At 37.8% G+C, this 19,403-nt stretch overlaps 1 protein-coding gene across 1 annotated transcript; it reads left to right on the forward strand.

The window, feature by feature from the left end:
* The first annotated feature begins 1,843 nt into the window (after positions 1-1,843).
* On the forward strand, positions 1,844-18,879 carry LOC121732191 (multiple inositol polyphosphate phosphatase 1-like). Its single transcript, XM_042121988.1, has 10 exons — positions 1,844-2,024; positions 4,316-4,477; positions 10,479-10,624; positions 11,481-11,651; positions 12,102-12,221; positions 14,986-15,084; positions 15,779-15,907; positions 16,563-16,713; positions 17,802-17,997; positions 18,421-18,879. The coding sequence occupies exons 2-10, from the start codon at positions 4,318-4,320 to the stop codon at positions 18,659-18,661; spliced, it is 1,413 nt and encodes a 470-aa protein (XP_041977922.1). The 5' UTR covers positions 1,844-2,024; positions 4,316-4,317; the 3' UTR covers positions 18,662-18,879.
* The last annotated feature ends 524 nt before the right edge of the window (positions 18,880-19,403 follow it).

Here is a 19,403-nt window from a genome sequence, read left to right on the forward strand (position 1 = left end):
TTTTACCCAAAATGTAAACGTAACTCATTGTGGGCGTTAAAACTTTTTGCTTATAAAATAAACACGTCATATAAATACGATTGTGTGTTTGTCTGTTACCTCATCATCCCTATATCGCTCTACCGAATGCGATTAAGTTTTGTATAGAGATACCTTGCATTCTAGAATACGCACGATAGTTTTTATCACGAAACTTGTTACGATTTTCGCACGATCTTTAGTATACTTATTATATACCTACATATTAATTATTATTAAGTAAGTAATAATATAAATACCAAGAAAATGAGGTTCTCAGTATCTCAGGACTCAGAGTTGTTTTTTTTTTCTTTGCAGTCGTGTTATGTATTAACTTCCAAGATGGCGTCACATATTATTGTGAACCTGAGAAGTGAGAACATGATGTCACCGCCCTAATAGCCTCTAATGAGGATAACAATGAGCTCTATATTTCAAATATCGATGACCTACCGAATTAGAATATTTAGCACTAGTTTTCAGGATTTTTGTACTTAGAAACATGCTCAGAATTACAACAAGCTACATAATAGTGACGTAACGTATCAAAACTTTTCTCCGACCCTCAGCAAAAGATTTGAAATAAGTATGTAACGCTTTTTTTTTCAACATTTTAGAAATGCCTGTTTAAGCCCATATAATTATGTATACTTACCTACGTAATTGATGAATTTAACTAATACCATAGGCATAATAAACCAAAAATGGATAACTACCTAGAGCTTAAAATAAAGTGTGAACTCTACCATTTTCTTGGAGTAACTTTAGTATTCCAATTGACGAAACACGGTTATGGATATTGGTATATTAGGTACACTACACACTACCACACACTGTGTATGTATAGATACCAACTACTTTTCAAATTGGGGTTTGAAAAAGACAAAAAATATGATGTTAAACCCCGTTATGAAGTGAAGCGAACCTTGTGGTTTCAGTTGGCAAATTATTGACAATGGTAGCAATTTTTTGTTTTTTGTTAAAGTAGAAATAATCAAGAATAAAATAATGTTGAAAACACCGGACACTAGTCAGCTGCTAATAGGTTTTTAACGCAATTAAAAAGTAGAGCAAAATCCCTCTCGAGAAATTGTCAAGAAAGTTATTCAACAATTTTAATATTATGTCACTTACCTACTTCATTGATCATATTGTAGCCTGTAGGTCATATGATATCAACTATCATCGAATAGTAAGCAGCCTATAGTTGCTATTCGATGCCTATAGCCTATATAGTACTCTGATAAGTGCATAATTCTAATAAAAAGCAGTTAAAGTTAAAAAAATTAAATAAATACATCCAAAACACGTTTTTTATCTAAGTAAGTAGGTAGTAGTGCGTAGTGGTAGTTACTACTTTATTGTTTTGTAAAAAAAAAAGAGAACTTTGTTAAGATTGGTATCCCGTCATTAAAATTTTACGTTTCTGATAAATTGACTGATATAGCTATTATATATATTAATTACTAGCGTAGTTGAAAGACGAAATTACATAATGTTTGATTACATAGAAATTAATATCAAATTGTATAATATGTAAAATATAATATCAAACTGTATCTGAAATTCTTTAACCCATCAATCGCCAAGCGGCACCCGGGTGTCGCATAACAATTGAAAATTTATTGTGTCTGCGATTCCCACGATCGAGGTATTAAGTAAAAATATAATATGACAAAAACAATGTTTACATTTTGTTTAAGGTTATTATGGTAGAAACTAATATTATGGCATGCCACGACGAAAGCCTACTTTTCGATCATTCAGCGCCTGTGTTTGGAAGTTTTTGTAGAACAAGCGAGTACGCACGAACGGCATACCTACAGAGCCTGTTTTACCAGTCCGACTCTACCGTAGAAGCGGTGACGTCGTGTTTCCCGCGCATTTTCCATAGAGAAAATAAATGAAAAACTTTTTAAATTTCGATTTTCAAGTTTGGAATTCCATGTGTTTCGTGCCAGTTGTAGTAAAATAGTTTTTCTTGTGTAAAAAGGATTGAAATATAGGTGAGTGTTTGTTTATAAACAAGTATGTATCCGGTCACTCGGTGACTCGACTCTACCGGTCGCGGTGTCATAAAAGTTGTGCACGTGTGAGAAATTGGGAAATGGGAATAACTCAATAATCGTTATATTTTTTGTAGACCGCTATTATAGCCTATATCAGTCGTTCCCAAATAGGCCAATTATTACGCGTGGAGGCGTTGTGTAGAGGCTTGGGGGGTGATTTATTTTATCTGGATGCATTTTAAATTAAAACAAGGGGGGCACTAAAACATAATTTGTTCTGAAAGTGGGCGGTAGACAAAATAAGTTTGGGAACCCCTGGCCTATATCTCAGTTTTTAGGGTTCCGTACCCAAAGGGTAAAAACGGGACCCTATTACTGAGACTTCGATGTCTGTCCGTCTGTCTGTCCATCTGTCTGTCCGTCTGTCTGTCTGTCTCCAGGCTGTAACTTAAGAACCGCTATAGCTAGACTTCTGAAATTTTCACAGATTATATTATAATATAATATCTGTGGCCGCTATAACATCAAATACTAAAAACAAAATAAAATTAATATTTAAGGGGGGCTTCAATACAACAAACGTTTTTTTTCGGTCTTTTTGACTCGTAATCCATAATGGCAACATATATTAGACATTGAAATTTTCACAAAATCCTCAATTGTACATGTACTTTATGGTTGCCTGGTAGAGACTGCTTCCAGCAGTAAGGCCGCCAATTCAAACTATTTCTGTTTTTGTAACTTGTGTAAATTGATTTGTTTTGTTTGTTTGAATAAAGAGTTTTTTATTTTATTTATTTATTTACTTTAATATTAAATAATAAAATTGAAATAAAATAAATAATTAAGGGAGGCTCCTATACAAAAAACACAATTTTTCCTTATATTCGCTCTATAACGGTACGGAACCCTTCGTGTGCGAGTCCGACTCGCACTTGGCAGATTATAATAATTGTTAAGTTCACATAAGAAAATCTAAACTCTAGAATTATAGATTGATAGTAAGGTATGTATCTTACTATGGCTATGCTTATAAAGTACGTAGGTAGCTCGTGAGCTCCGTGTAATATTTTCCGAAAATTGTAGAGCCGTGCGTCGTCATACATTTTTGTACGTATATCGTTAAAACATTTAATAACGTTTAGTAATTCTATATGCATAAATTTCGTTTTAGAACTGATGTAATGTAAAACCATAACTTTTTTTGCAGAAAAATGTAGGGTAGTAAGTGTAAAAGACAAATATATCAAAATTATATTGCTAAGATTTTGCTCTACATTTTCGGAAAACTTACTTAGCAAGCTAAGCCCAGAAAAACTATCAATGACTCATATTCTTTAAACAATTTAGTCATCAAATGAAACAATAGATCGACTCTACCACATACGGTAGGTAGTTGGGTATAATATGTTTTAAAATAACAAGAAGTACTTATCATTTATTTAATACTTACGTGTGAACAAAATATTAATAAATAGATAGCTATAAAATGCTTTACTTTAGTAAGAACATATTATCATTTAATATTATAATATAAAAGGTGTAACAAAACTAAATGATAATATTTTAGGGTGTGTATGTGTAAATAGTTTACTGTGAAAGTAACAGCGCTGTATGAGCAATTTTTTTTAATGTTATATGGGGAAACTCGTGACGCTGGAGCTGTCCATACAAATCACAAGAAGACTGAAGAAGCTCTTTCAGCGCTGCTACTTTCACAGTGAACTCTATATAAGAGACACATACACACCCTAAAGTATTATTACTTAGTTTTGTTACACCTTGTATATTTTAAGAATATACTCAATGTACACTAATATTATAAAGCGGAAGAGCTTGTTTGTTTGAACGCGCTAATCTCAGGAACTAGCCCATTTATCGAGGAAGGCTATAGGCTATATTTTACCACGCTAAGACTAATAGTAGCGAATAAATAGAGGAAAATGTGGAAAAGACGGGGGAAATTATTTGATAGAGCTTATCACGAACTACTGGAGCAATTTTTTGTTATTTGGCACAGATAAAAAGTAGACCACGTGAAGGATCATAGGCTATTTTTGTGGACTAATTTGTCTGTGAAATATTTAATTTACGCGGGCGAAGCCGCACGGAACGTCTAGTATAATAATATTATTCTGCGGTTTCAATATTTTAATACCTATGTGTGAACAAATAGGTACATTTGTTCACACATAGGTAAGTATTAAAATCTTAATAATCGTGTGACGTATCATGTACTTTAACTACTTTTCGCATGGTCTCTTTTTGAATGCAGAACTTCTTTCCAGATATGATCTGGCTGGCGCTAACCCTGGTGATGCTGGCCCCGGCGTGGGGGGAGGACACATGTCTCTCCGTCGACGACGACCCCTACGTGCTGTTCGCCAGCAAGACAGCATATACCTTCGCCAACAGGGGCATCCCTATTAACAAGGCCCATGAGATACCTGGTAAGTTGGGGTAAGAAGGCTGTGAATCATGATTAGGGTAAAGTGGGGGATTATTATTTATTACCATCATGACTGCGAAAATCAACGTCGCAGGATTACCCTGCATGGGTGACGATAATCCATGCAGGGCAAACGAGCAAACGGGTCACCTGATGGAAAGCAACTTCCGTCGCCCATGGACACTCACAGCATCAGAAGAGCTGCAGGTGCGTTGCCGGCCTTTTAAGAGGGAATAGGGTAATAGGGGAGGGTAGGAAAGGAAATAGAAGAGGGTAGGGAAGGGAAAAGGGTAGGGGATTGGGCCTCCGGTAAACTCACTCACTCAGCGAAACACAGCGCAACCGCTGTTTCACGCCGGTTTTCTGTGAGCCCGTGGTATTCCTCCTGTCGAGCCGGCCCATTCGTGCCGAAGCATGGCTCTCCCACGTCAATTCTACATGTTCGAATTTGTTACCATAATGGTTGAACGTGAAGAAAGTGCATTACACCAATTACACTACTCAACACTAAAAAAAAATCTGATTTGGTACATATGATTTCATATCGAGGTTGACTACTAATAACTAATTGTAGGCATTTTATTTTGATATCACATCTGGAAACTGAGAAATATAAATTCAAACTTTCTGTAACGTAGACCTAAGTTGGATGTTTATGTAGCTGGTATTTCGAAAATAAGATTATTTTACAAACAAAACTTACTTTATACGTTAGTTTAATTAATGAACTTTTATTTGACATGCGTGAATATTAGCAGTGCTAACTTATTTTGTTACATTTTTGGCGAATTTATGCCAAAATCTGGCCATCACGAGAGTCATTCGTAGTGGGACGTAAATTGCTCAATTTGGTTCATTGGTTCAGCCCGATTAAATTATTTTGCTGCCTTTACACATAAATTTAGGCTATTTAAATATTTTCGTAAAACACTTGGACAAAGATAGTCCTGCATTACAATTTCCCTAGCAAGTTTCCAAATCTTAGTTAGGCGAAAATCAAAGTCAAAATCAAATCTTATTCGTAGGTAGGGCATAAGAAAGCTGATCGAAGATTCATCTTTTACATCAACTTACTCTTAATCATTCTGAAAAAAAAAAGCAGAGAAAGCTTTAATTGATGTGACAAAGAATTTTCTCGGTCACAACAAATCCGCTGACTTTCGCCAAAAATAAAACTGATGTTGGACTGTGTCCTTAAAAAGGAATGTTATATGTTATTTACTTAATCTGCACTTGGACTTTTTGCCCGAAAATATGGGATCAGTTAGCCATAAACATGGGAACCGCTTTCATGAAGATACGGCTGAAATTTTTTGCAAGATGGGGGTCTGTTATGCTAGCAGATTACTGTTGGAGCCCTATAGTGAATCTCCAGGATCTTAATACAAGCATAAAGCCAGCTGCACCAAGAAATATTTCCCTTTTTATATAAAAAAATAAAAAAATCCTAATGGATGAGCTTGATTTTGCTTGAAAATCATATGTTTGAATAATTACATTTATCTCGGAAATGAGATGTGATCCAAAAATTTTATTTACACATTTATATTAGGGCAATAACAAGGAATTATAATTACATAGTAGGAACTCAGATAAAAAAAAAAAGTTGAAAATTTGTTGAGTAGTGTTACCTTTTGTGCTAGTTATATTCTCTGCTAATAGATAGGCGTACGTTCGCTGAGAGTTAAGCCAACGATTAATCAGAGAAAATTGATTCATAGGCGGTGATATTACGTAAGTTATTTGGACGCATTATATCAAACCCAGCCGACCGATCATAATATTGAATAATTAACACAACCCGTTACCCGACCAAATGCTGTAGGTTTGCCATGTGCTTATAATGTATATGAATCAATTTCTTCAATGATACATGCGATAGCAACACCTTTCTAATTTCTTCTGATTGTATGCGCAAAGGGCGTTGAAAAAGACGTTAAAAGAATGTTCATACTTCTTACTTGTGGAGTACGCCAAGGTCCAATGAATGATGTAACCGTTGACCTTGGAAACTACATTAACAGACTACAATGCTATAATACTACGAATACTAGAAGTAGTGGTTACTACTTACGAGTACTATAATACATTTACATCCACTACGAACTAAAACCAAAGGTGACGGGTCATTTGTGACCCAGGCCCGACACAAAAGAGACATATGCCATTTTTTTTCGTTATATTATGGGTAACCAAGATATGCAAGTAATTTTTAAATTCAATAGCAGTGGCTTACATGTTATTTTATTGCTTTCTGTTTTTCTTCAGTTAACTCGTGTCGGGCCTGGGTAAATTTTGTATGGGCCGTGACCAGTCTCTTTTACTTAGACAGAAGAGAGCCACCAAATTATATTAATAAGGGTTTTTTTATTTTTATTATTATTCTAATATGCCACACACCAGTCCACACCAGTCAAATGAGACTATGAGGGACTGCAATTTGGATTCCAGTAGTTAACTTTTAGATGTGCTTCTAGAATCTAGATTTCAGGCGCTAGAAGTTAATGCCATTTTAGGGCTCCCACACAAAACTGCGATTTCGCATCGCATCCCATCGTAATGTCGTTTTGTTACGATTTTGTGGCAGATATTTGCGATGCGGTGCGAATTCGCAGTTATGTGTGGGAGCCCTTAGATATAAAAATGCTAATGAAATGGGAGGCAGCAACAGGTGACATACATAATGACACACGTCTGTATACAATAAGCAGCCTTGTAAATATACATTCAGCTGTGAACCGGATGTCATCATCAGCCCATCACCAGTCATGGGGATTGGGCTAAGGTCACCATTATGTACAAGGATAGATATTATATTATGTAATGCCATCATGCATCCAGATATATTTATTCATGGGTGGGTGAATCTCTATTATTTGTATGTTGCTAATGCAATGCCTACGCTACATCTCCTATGCCAAGACAAATTTGAATATTCTTCGGACACCCTTGAGATCAAAAAAGAAAATCAAAGGGTTGTCAAAGGGTTTTCCTAGATTATTTACCACTCTTAATCCTGTGTACAGGAATCACAATGCTGTAAATGTGTGGAGGCCAGGCTGAAAAAGTCGAAACTTTTAGACAGCCTTGAGAGTCCACTTTTTAAAAGATTTGTACCAGTTGTACCTCGACTATTTTAAGCATTAGTAGCTCCTCGATTTCCCAAGTAAAGTGAGAGATAGGTACCACGTTTACACAGAAATCCGACAGTAAGACATAGGTTACACGGTCAGTCTGCCATCAGTTCAGTCCATTAGTCTGAGACTGACGCCGGAATGATGACCGGAAAGTGCATATTAAAAAAATGATCAGTCCTTCAATCAAACGATACCTACACGATCATTCTCCCGTCAGTCCGGATCAGACTGATGGACTGAACTGATGCCAGTCTACCGTGTTAGTTGTAACCTATGTCTTACTGTCGGCTTTCTGTGTAAACGTGGTACCTATCTCTCGACGCTTTACTTGGGAAATGAAGGAGCTACTAATGCAACTTTAAAATAGTCGAGGTACAACTGGTACATTAAGTACCCTAAAATAAAACTTAATATAGAACTTCATTAAAGAAAATTATTATCTTGCCACATTTTTGGCGCATGAACGTTTTTTTTTTCTCGGCTAGGTTAGCATAACATCTGAACTATGTCATCAATATTTCCGCTAAAGGTAACGACGCAGTTGTACTTGTTTTGTGATTATGATTACTGCATAACACGATCGTAGGATACGGTCATATATTATAGTGCGTTTAAAGTTATTTTACCTATGATAGGACCTTATGCCGACGACAATAATGACTTATCCCGCTGAAAAGTGGACTCTACCTTACCAGTTACCAACAGTTACCAAGCCAAGATAAGAGCTTTTATTGCGATCAAATATGGTGTTTCTGTAGCTTCTAGAACTTCAATAAGGTAAAATATGGCTGAAGAAATACTGCCTTATCATTCAGTTATTAAGGAAAGGGTTTGTCATATGTAATTAATCTTTACCTGCCTGCTACTCAACCTAAACCATTAATTTATTCTCATGATTTTTTTGAAACTTTTATATTAAGTTAGATTTTAGAAGGTACCTTAGACGCATTGATATTCAATGGCGCAATCCACTCAATGGTATAATCCGAATGTTATTAGATCAGCCAGTAAATGTTCTACCTCAAAAACCACCAAAAACCATCCCAAAGACTGAATTTTTAGGAAAATTACAGCTGAGGCGTGAGAGTTGACTATTTCTAAAGCCTAAAATGGCTGATAGACGTGCGAGTGAGTACGCGGACTTATGGCTCGACGATCTTTTTCACTTGTAACGCATTTTTAAGGCGAAAAAGATCGTCGAGCAATATGTCCGCGTACTACTTACTTGCACGTCTATAACCCCTTTTAAGAGAAAGATATGAATGTCATACATTTATCCTTGACCGGGACTAAATAAAACTATTGTTCTCTCGCTCGATGAGCCGGCATTGATGCGTGAAGCCTGGCCAACAATGACGAGCAGGGACCAGCCAGGTAGAAGATTTAGGTCACTGAGTTATAGACAATAATATCTTTGGGGTGATAACTTCTGGAATAGAATGAGGGGAAAAACTTGGGAGGAAATTCGGTATATTCTACTTATATGAATTGCGCAAAATCCTGAAGCATTTTTAAAGATTCTGGGTACATATCTGGCTATCTGGCTACAGGCTACCTATCAGTTTTAAACCTTTATCGCCACATTGTAAAGGCATAAAGACGGACATGGTTTGATAGCTATTAACAGACACGGAATATAAATAGTAGCAAAATTGTCCAACTGCCGTCCTCATAATTTTGTTGACTTGGCAATTATCACTTTAGTCATTAGTAGCTTACTTTTGCAAATAGTAATTTGACTATTTCAACAGCATTAACGTTAGTAAAAGCCTTTTATACGTATTTACTTTACGCGGCCCCTCCATGTTGAAAGTACCAACAGAAGAGCTTACGCAGTAGCGGCGGCGTTTGAGAGGGCGACGCGCGACGGTAGGCAAACAAAAGGGGCACCTGCCGCCTGCGGCACTTGACAGGAGGCGCCGAAGAAATCTCTCCCAAGGCGCTGCAGCTGGTGCTAAAACCGGCACTGACACTACGAATGTGTAGGTATATAGGTAGCTATATTCGTCTATGCTACAGAGACAGCTTTGAAATCTTGGTGAAAATCATGGTTACCCATCGTATATCAACGTAAAGAGGACCATTTAGACTTATAGCATATATTTACCATACTTAAAAAGTAAAAACATGGTCCATGCCGTGCTAATATAGACATGAATGTGACCAGTCGAGACCCTTTACTAATAAGGTCAATTAGATTTGCTATAATTGTACATGAACGCGCATGAGTGTCGAAATGTGATTGAGATACCGGACTACTACCTCTTAAAATCTAGGACGTGTGTTCTACTCGTAGCTAATAAGTCGAGAAGGATTCCAATTTCCAAGGGCTTTGAAGTGCGATTTTAAACGTCTTAGCAACAGGACACAAAAGAATACCCAATAGTCCCTTTGAGCATTTAAAAACCATCACTGACTAAATTAAAGGCTTTTGGCAAGGTAAATATCTACTTATACAGCGCTAAAGCCTCAACAACAAGATTGAGGCTTTAGCGCTGTATAAGTATTGCCAACTATAAAAAAACCATCCCTAATATAATTTATAATGTTATAAATTAAATGGTTATCAAATAGACAACTATAGTTCTCCAACAATCTAAGTGGATCGTAGATATTATGCGACATCTAACACACACTCAGTGCCGGTTTTAGCACTACCAGCGGGCAGCTGCGCTCTTAGCGAAATTTATTAGGCGCCCAGGCTCAGCTGGTTGTGCTAACAAAGGGCCCTCCTTTTTTATACGGCGCCCTAGGCGGTCGCCTTGCGTCGCCCCCCTAACGCCGCTACTGCACACACTTGTCATACACACATCTTCCTGTTGCTGCCTTCGTAAAATTATTAAAAATGACTGTTCCCTACTCCAGGCTGCCAGCCACTCGCCATCTACCTGCTGCAGCGCCACGGCTCCAACACTCCCGAGGTGGGAGAAGTAGGAGACCTGAAGAAACTCGGCAACCTCAAAGACAACGTCGTCAATAATTACAGAAATGGAAATTTCCGGAATACCGAGGTACTTAATATTAAATTCTTGTCATTCTTGTCAATGTAGATTTTTTATACAGGGTAAGTATAACAAAAATAAGTGATAATACTTTAGGGTGTGTACGTGTTCCTTGTAGAGAGTTCACTGTGAAAGTAGCAGCGCTGAAATACCAAAAAAAATTTTCACTTTTGTATGGGGAAACTCGTAACGCTCGAGCCATTGCCCATACAAAAGTGAAAAAAATTTTTTCGTCTTTCAGAGCTGCTACTTTAACAGTGAACTCTCTACAAGGATACGTACACACCCTAAAGTATTATCACTTATTTTTGTTATACACTGTATATTATGACGAGGCCAAATGATGGTGCAAAATATTTACGTGTACCTACATACCTACCTACATGAGAAAAAGATAAGCAGAGCTATGCGATTCCCGAATTTTACTCTATTTGGCGGTTAAAAAAACACTTTTTTTATTTCTTAACAAATTGTTGCATTGTCATTGGCTCTTAATAAGTAAGTATGCAAAATTTCGAATTAATTGAATAGAATAGAATAGAATAATTATTTATTTGCAGCTATTACTTACTGTTACAATAAGATAAAAAAATTAAATTATGATAATATTACAACAAAATCATGACAATAAAATTCTTAAATAAATCAGCCGCAAATTGGACCAAGCTCGGCAGTGTTGGCACACCTAGCAGGTATCCAACGCCGGTCTTCCGCTTGACCCCTTCCGTGACCTCACAGCCGTCCCAACTTCCCAATTTGACTATTGGAGATAGGTAAAATCGTGCCCAAAGATTCCGTTACGCACATACAGCCCAAGCTAATAAAAGCGTATTAAAAAAGTTCTGAAATCCCTACCTTTTTCCAGATGCGCATGTGCGCGTCCGACGTGAACCTACTCAACGAGTGGTCTTGGAGTCCCAACAGCAGCTTTGCTGGTGACCTGACCAGCGACGGCTACGTGTCCACACAGCAGCTGGCTCAGGCCTGGAAGAAGAGGTTCCCAGGACTCTTCACGGACAACAGACATGATTACAAGGTATGGGTTCTAGTTTTGTCAGTGTTTTGAAATAGTAGCGCCCTGGGCGAGATTTCTTCGATGGCGCCCAAGGTGCTGGTAGTTTTATAGGTAGTAAGGGGGCGTCCTATGGCGTCCTACGAGTAACGAGAGCGCTCAGCGCAGTGTCGGTGCTATTAAAATTTTCAGATGGTGCGAAAACCAAAAGTTTAAAGGAAAAAAAACTGCCAAGTGCGAGTCGGGCTCGCGCATGAAAGGTTTCGTACGATTATAAATACCCCAGTCAAGTTAGACATTTGAGGTTGCATAAATTCCCACCAAGCTGAAAATCGGTAAATATTGTTATTAGAATATGCCCCCGTCCTAGGATAGCGGCAGAGTTCGTACATAGGGGCAACAAAACTAGTCGCCTATACTCATAAAAAATATAAATCCAGCCCTGCTCTCGCTAAAGAATTCTCCCACTTTCAGTTCAGACACGGAAACGACCAGCGCATGACGACAACCTTCAACGCGTTCATCGCCGGCCTCTTCAGGGATGTGCACAACAACGTGGACATCGTGAAGGAAACTGACGATAAACTTGTCAATGTGAGTAAAAAGGACTTTCTTGAGTAAGGCCTTTCTCCAGCTCCGGATTTACAAATAGGCCGTTATAGGCCACGGCCTTGGGGCGGCAGCGTCCAAAGTGGCCCTACAGATTTCCCTATATTTTTTCCCTATCTCAAGAAAGTCCCAAAGTATCTTTAGAATTAGTAGCTGATTCTAATGCTATACTGGTCAGAGACTGTATTTTACACACAGATACTGTTTTTTTTTTTTTTTTATGATGCTGACCATTTTTAAGTGCTGATCCAATACCAGAATCCAATGATACTGGCGTTCGCTGATAACATATTATGTCATTGTAATTTTCTCCTAAACCTTCCAGAATAGAGCGTATTCCTTCTTAAGAGGGCTGACCCAAAAATCAAACATCGTCCTTCCCTCTTCACACTCACACGTAATCATCGTCAAGTTAGTTTTACTATGATGATTATGAAAGAACTATAATGATTATGAAAAAAGTATTTTGTCAAATTTAGGTTTTATCAATGCCTTTTTAGATATTAAAAATATTTAAAAAAAGGCAGCAAACTTCGAAGATCCAAGCAAAAATGTGTCTAAAAGAAGGTTTTTTGTAAAAAAGAAACTATCGAGCATTTTTTCAGTAATCGTGTTTTCGTCTTGAGCATTTAATCTTCATGAACTGAAGTTACTTGTGTAAAATTATTATTTTTAACAAAAAATTAAAACCGACTTCCAAGGTAACAATAATAATAACATCCTTATAATATGAACTAAAAAGTATTAAATAATTTTTCCTATCTAATAGTGCCTTTTTCCGAATTCGGCTAAACCTCAACTATTTCTGTACTCAATCTTCATCATTTTGAAGTCGGTACCAGATAGCTGAATCTTTAGTTCTCTGACAGAATATTTAAAACTTTTGGAACTGGCACCGACTTCAAAATTATGAAGATTGAGTACAGAAATAGTTGAGGTTTAGCTGAATTCGGAAAAAAGCACTATTAGATAGGAAAAATTATTTAATACTTTTTAGTTCATATTATAAGGATGTTATTATTATTTTACCTTGGAAGTCGGTTTTAATTTTTTGTTAAAAATAATAATTTCACTCTTTTTAGGTACCTACCTACTAACCATCGCGTAAGTATATTTAGGGCCAATTTCACCAACGTCTGTTAAAGTTAATGCTCGAATTAGTATCACGTTATTTCTTTCGTTTTTCATAGTAATGAAAAAGAAGACATGACATTTTAACAAGCCATTAAAACTAACAGACGTTGGTGAAATTGGACCTTAATATTCTACGTATCTTAATTCTTATTACAATTTGTTAAGAGTCAGACGTCGTGCTCACAAATATCAGGGAGATAGATAATTTTAAACAATACATTTGAAAAAATCGAAGTGCAGTGAAGTGAACAGTAAACACGTGCTAGCCGCCTTGAGATGCCTTAAAAATACTTCGTAAACATCAGAAAACAGATGATCTTATTTGAAGATTACGAAAATCTCAAATGCGAATTTCTTCTAAACAGAGAGTTTACTGGCGGTGGAAACGGTAAGTAGGAGTTTTTCTCACCCAAAACAATCCTCCTTAACCCATGTCACCAACATATTTTAATTGACGTAGGTTCCTAAACCTTAGCCAAATTTTTCTAAGTATTTTCTCCGTACTAACAAGGGTCACATTTCGGCCTGTCTTTCGACAGGGGTTGATTTTTGAGAAAAGTTTATCTGAGCTTTTTTGCTCCTCTTGAATCAATCGATAGGGGGCGCCCCCTATCGATTAGTATATTCAAAAAGGGTTATAAGAGGTTAAAAATATGACGAAAAATTTTTCTAAGTCTTTTTTCCATAGTGACCCGATCCTTCATTCCAACCCAAATGTATGCCTTACGCTCTGGAGTAAAGGTTGAATTTGTTACTTATGTTCAATTTTGTGGTACTTGAAATATTATGTATTTTGAAACAACATTTATAAGTATATTTTTTTGTATTAAAATCGCTTTGAAATGCCAAATAAATAAGGACATACACATAACGTGGTGAATGATTATATTTTATGGTGTTGTGTGTATATTATATCCATATACAACCATGTGAGTTGTGACATTGGTGACCCTGACATGGTAGTGATGATGATGATGATGAATGTAATTTGCATAGTAGCATATGCTTTCAGTTCTTAAAACAACGCCTAAACCCCCAAACTTGTATCTATAAGGAATCCGGAGTTCTCTTAGTATCTTCGGAACCATAGTATACCTTGGTGCAAAATCTTGCGTTTTGTTAGCATATGCTTAGGACGCTTCTCATAAAACCAAAATTACCATATGTTTCCATATAATTTTTGAGGAGTTCCCTCGATTACTCATGGATCCCATCATCAGATTACCACTTTTGTGAAAATGGGACCAAATTGGAGTGAAACCTAATATAACAAAACAAAAACTTTGAAAATCGGTTCACAATCGGCGGAGTAGTAGTCGAACATACAAAAATATAAAAAAATAAAAAAAAATATAACCTCCTCGTTTTTTGGAAGTCGGTTAAAAAAAACAGTTTTCTAGACCTTACAGATTTTGAGATCTAGGTTTAAGTATATAGTCAAATTAGGGTCACAGGTGCATTATTAAAGGGCCGGCAACGCACCTGCAGCTCTTCTAATGTTGCGAGTGTCCATTAGCGACGGTAGTTGCTTTCCATCAGGTGACCCGTTTGCTCGTTTGCCCCCTTATTACATAAAAAATATACGAATATGAATTGTCCGCTTACTTCCTTACAGCCTCACAAGTCGTGTTCATCATGGTTGACGCGAGTTGGAGACAACAATGAGACCCTCACGCAGCAGCACACCTTCGAGTCCAAACAGGAATTCAAAGAGGTTAGTCCATTCAGTCTTTTCCTTGGATTAATAAGCCAACATATTTTATTATTATGCATGAGTAGGTATAATAAAGTCCTGAAATACCACTATTCGTGGTAGAGTCATGCTTCGGCACAAATGGGCCGGCTCGACCGGAGAAATACCACGGGCCCACAGAAAACCGGCGTGAAACAGCGCTTGCGCTGTGTTTCGCCGAGTCAGTCAGTTTACCGGAGGCCCAATTCCATACCCTTCCCTTCCCTTTTCTCTTCCTTACATCCCCTACCCTGTAATCCTATTCCCACTTAAAAGGCCGGCAACGCACCTGCAGCTCTTCTGATGTTGCGTGTGTCCATGGGCGACGGTAGTTGCTTATTATCAGGTGACCTGTTTGCTCGTTTGCGTCCTTATTTCATATAAAAAAAGTCAAAGGTTGGGTAAATATTGTAATACTGTGGCAAAGGAGACTATTTTATCCACCTAGCTAGGACCCACTATAGAATCAACCTTGGATCTCTTCTTACTTTTAATGATAGGTAAGTATAGCATGGCTCTCCCTCGTTTTTCCAAAACGTCTAATCTTATTTTTATTTTATTTTATTTTTATTTGAACGGAAAACATACAGTGATAAAACTTAAATTAAAAATTAAAGCTGATTAGTATCTAAGCATTATTAACATCTTCTATCATATCTTGATGATGTTATTCCAGATGATATCCAACATCTCTAAGCGCATGGGGTTCAACTATGACGTGGAGATGGAGACAGTTCGCAGCGTGTACGACATGTGCCGGTACAACAAGGCCTGGGATGTGGCCAAAGTGTCGCCGTGGTGCGCTGTAAGTTGACCGACTTAAAAAGAGAGATTGTGTATTTACATCTTGTGTGCTGTGAATTGTGATCATAGGCTGTAATCCTGCTGACATTTAGGGCCGCGCCACAGCGGAATGGCAGTGGCGAGGCAAGCACTTTATCGTCATTATTGTAATACATAGTATCGCTTGAGAAATCGAGGCAGCCGGCGGCCGCCAGCGGCCTCAAGCGGCCATGAGCGGCCACGGGCGGCCGTAAACTTCTCAAGCGATACTATGTACTTATTACAAAAATGAAGATAAAGTTTAAAATCATATGACACTGGAAGTGCTCGCCTCGCCGCTGCCATTCCGGTGTAGCGCGGCCCTTAGACTGCGTTAGGATGCGTTCTCACTGAAGCTGAACTAAGCTTACACAGAGTAGGTATTATTATTAAATATGTGGCTAAGCTGCATTGCAGGGAATGTAAGATTAGGCAATTCTATTGGTGTTCAAAAACTGAATCCTCGCAACGAAGCTTAGTGAAAACGAACCCTTGAGACACATAGGTAGACCTAAAATGGCAGTTTTATTTAACTTACCAACTCCTCTTTTCGTGCTAAGCCATTTCTTCTCCAGGGCCTAGGCTTTCTACCAATTTATTTACCAAAGACTGGGCTAATTTCTACTACAATTTTCCAGGTATTCAGCAAAGAGGACCTCAAACGTCTGGAATACTCTGAAGATCTAGCTACATACTACAAGTACGGTTACGGTACGCCTCTCAACCGGGACATCGGCTGCTCAGGGATCAAGGACATGATGGACTTCTTCAGGATGCACGCTGATCATGGTGAGATATAATAGGAACAGATCACCCAAACCAGACATGAAACAGATTAAGGTCAACCCACACACGTACCACAACCACACGACAACCGCAACCACACGACGTGGTCGGGCGTATATTTCGTATTGTAAATGAACTGGACCACTTGTCAAATACCGACCACATCGCAACCACGTCGCAACTACGTCGCAACCACAACGCAACCACATCGCAACCACATCGCAACCACATCGCAACCACAACGTTGCGTCGATGCAACGACACGCCGCCCGCGCTCTTCCCCCCCTATTTAATGTTTGTCTATTGAATTTTTTTTATATAATAATATTATTATTATGTTTTTTTAGGGTTCCGTACCCAAGAGGTAAAAACGGGACCTCTATTTCGACGATTACGCTGACATTGCCGTCGTCTTCTTCTTATCAATAATACATATAGCAAGGATAGCAACAATAAAGTGTCCTCTTCGAAATCCATGACTTTGGGCAAGACGTGTTTCCCCTATAAAAGCCGGAGTCGAACTACAATAGTTCGACTTGCACATGACGCAACCACGTCGCAACCACATCGCAACCACATCGCAACGTCATTTTGTCGTTGCGATGTCGTGTGGTTGTGGTACGTGTGGGTTGGCCCTAACTCTTGTATGTGTACGAATATCAACGACCACCGCGTTCAGACTATAGCACATTATTATCAATACTAATTTTGTGAATGTGAAAGTGAGTCTTTCTGTCCATCTGTCTGTCTGTTACCTCTTCACGCCCAAACCGCTCAACCGATTTTGTTTAAATTTGGTATGGATATACTTCAAGTCCCGGAAAAGACATAGGATACTTTTTCTCTCGGAAAAATGTACGGTTCGTGTGCAATAAACGCATTTAAGCGCAACGGAGTTATGGGCGTCGTCTGGCAAAATATACCTACATACCTTTGGAATTGCTAAAATTTACAGCGAATAACTATTCAAGGTCCGCTGCTTTGGTTATGTAACTTTTCATTTTCAACACCCAAACGAAGAAAAGCAGACCTTGTAATTCGCTATGTAAATTTTTATTTTATTAGTACAACAATAAAAAAAACAATTACAGACACACCACAACAGCCGCGCACGCTAGTACAACTAACAGAGGCGGATTCACTTCTTCTATGGCTGGGGGCGGCTGGGGCGCGGCGGGACTCTGCCCCACTGACCGGTGACAACTATCACGGGGCGGCGCAGTCGAGGCGCTGGTCCACCTCCACCATGGTGCCATATAACGCTAACTTGGCGGCTGTGTTGTACAAGTGAGTTAACGGAAAATAATAATCATGTCAGCTTGTTTATAATCATGTCAGCATCAATATAATTATGTCAGCATCAATAAAACCATGTCAGCATTCATTATGAATATGTCAGCATTATTATAATTACGGTGGCCTTACTTTAAGCATGTTAGCATTGTTTGAATCATGTTAACATCAATATAATATTTATAATCATTATAATCATGTCAGCATCATCATGATCATGTCAGCCTCAGTATAATCATGTCAGCATCAATATATTTGTCAGCCTAATTATAATCATGTCAGCACTATCCAGTAATTCAAAGTAAACATATTCCAAGGTTAATTGGATTATATTATGTAGTAAGTAGTTGCGTAACTTTCAAAAATACCACCTACAAAAGCGACTTCAAAATGGTACTAACCTAAATTTTTTTTCAGATGCACACCAAACAGCAATTTTCAAATCAGAGAACAGTTCCAAGTTTTGTTCCTTGAGAACGAACTGCCTTTATATTTGGAGGGCTGCAGGGTCGGCCTTTGCGATTGGTCCTTCGTCAAGAATCGTCTAGGTCTCATAGCAGATAACTGCAACCTAAACTTCTGCAATTCGGCCAGCAGAACTAACAGTATTCTTGTATTATACCTAGGTTTATTTACATTATTTAAATTAATATTGTAAGAATTGTTGAACCAAAAATCTGTATTATATATAGAATAAGTGTTGCACGATCTATTAACAGATTTCAAATATTTTGTTTAAGTATACACCAGTCCAAACAAGGTGGAATTTTGGAAAAGCCTAAAATTACTTCTCTTTCACTCACGAAAATATTGTTAATAAGTTAGCAGCAAATTCATGCTTAAAGGAGTGAGCACACTGAGACGGGCCGTGCCGGGGCTCAGCGTGCCGGGGCTCATCGCAAAAATCCACCTCCATACAAATTGTATGGAGGCAGATTTTTGCGATGAGCCCCGGCACGGCCCGTCTCAGTGTGCTCACTCCTTAAGTGAACAAAACAAGTAGTGTGAGACTCTTTCAAAATATCTCCTTGTTCGAAATTACTTATTACCTGTTGTATAATAGCAGTCAGTATAAATGTTAAATGTTTTTAATCATTATTATCAGTAACTCTGTTATTTTTGTTTGTTGTCCGTTTACAAGTTTATCATGTTTTTAATATAAAATGCACGATTATAAATTAAAGTTAATAAAAAAATATTGTTTTTTTCTTTACTATACACCTAAGCTTTCTTTTGGAAGTACTATCAGAGAAGTTGATTCCTACTAGGAATCAACCAAATTACTTAGGTCCTCCATCTGCTTAGGAAATTATTTCCTAGGCAGATGGAGGACCTAAGTAATTTGGTCGCGTTACGTCAAACCCATCCGACCGATCACAGCTAACACTGAAGTGACTTAT

The sequence above is a fragment of the Aricia agestis genome, chromosome 12 (genome assembly GCF_905147365.1).
Source record: "Aricia agestis chromosome 12, ilAriAges1.1, whole genome shotgun sequence".
Classification (NCBI taxonomy): domain Eukaryota; kingdom Metazoa; phylum Arthropoda; class Insecta; order Lepidoptera; family Lycaenidae; genus Aricia; species Aricia agestis.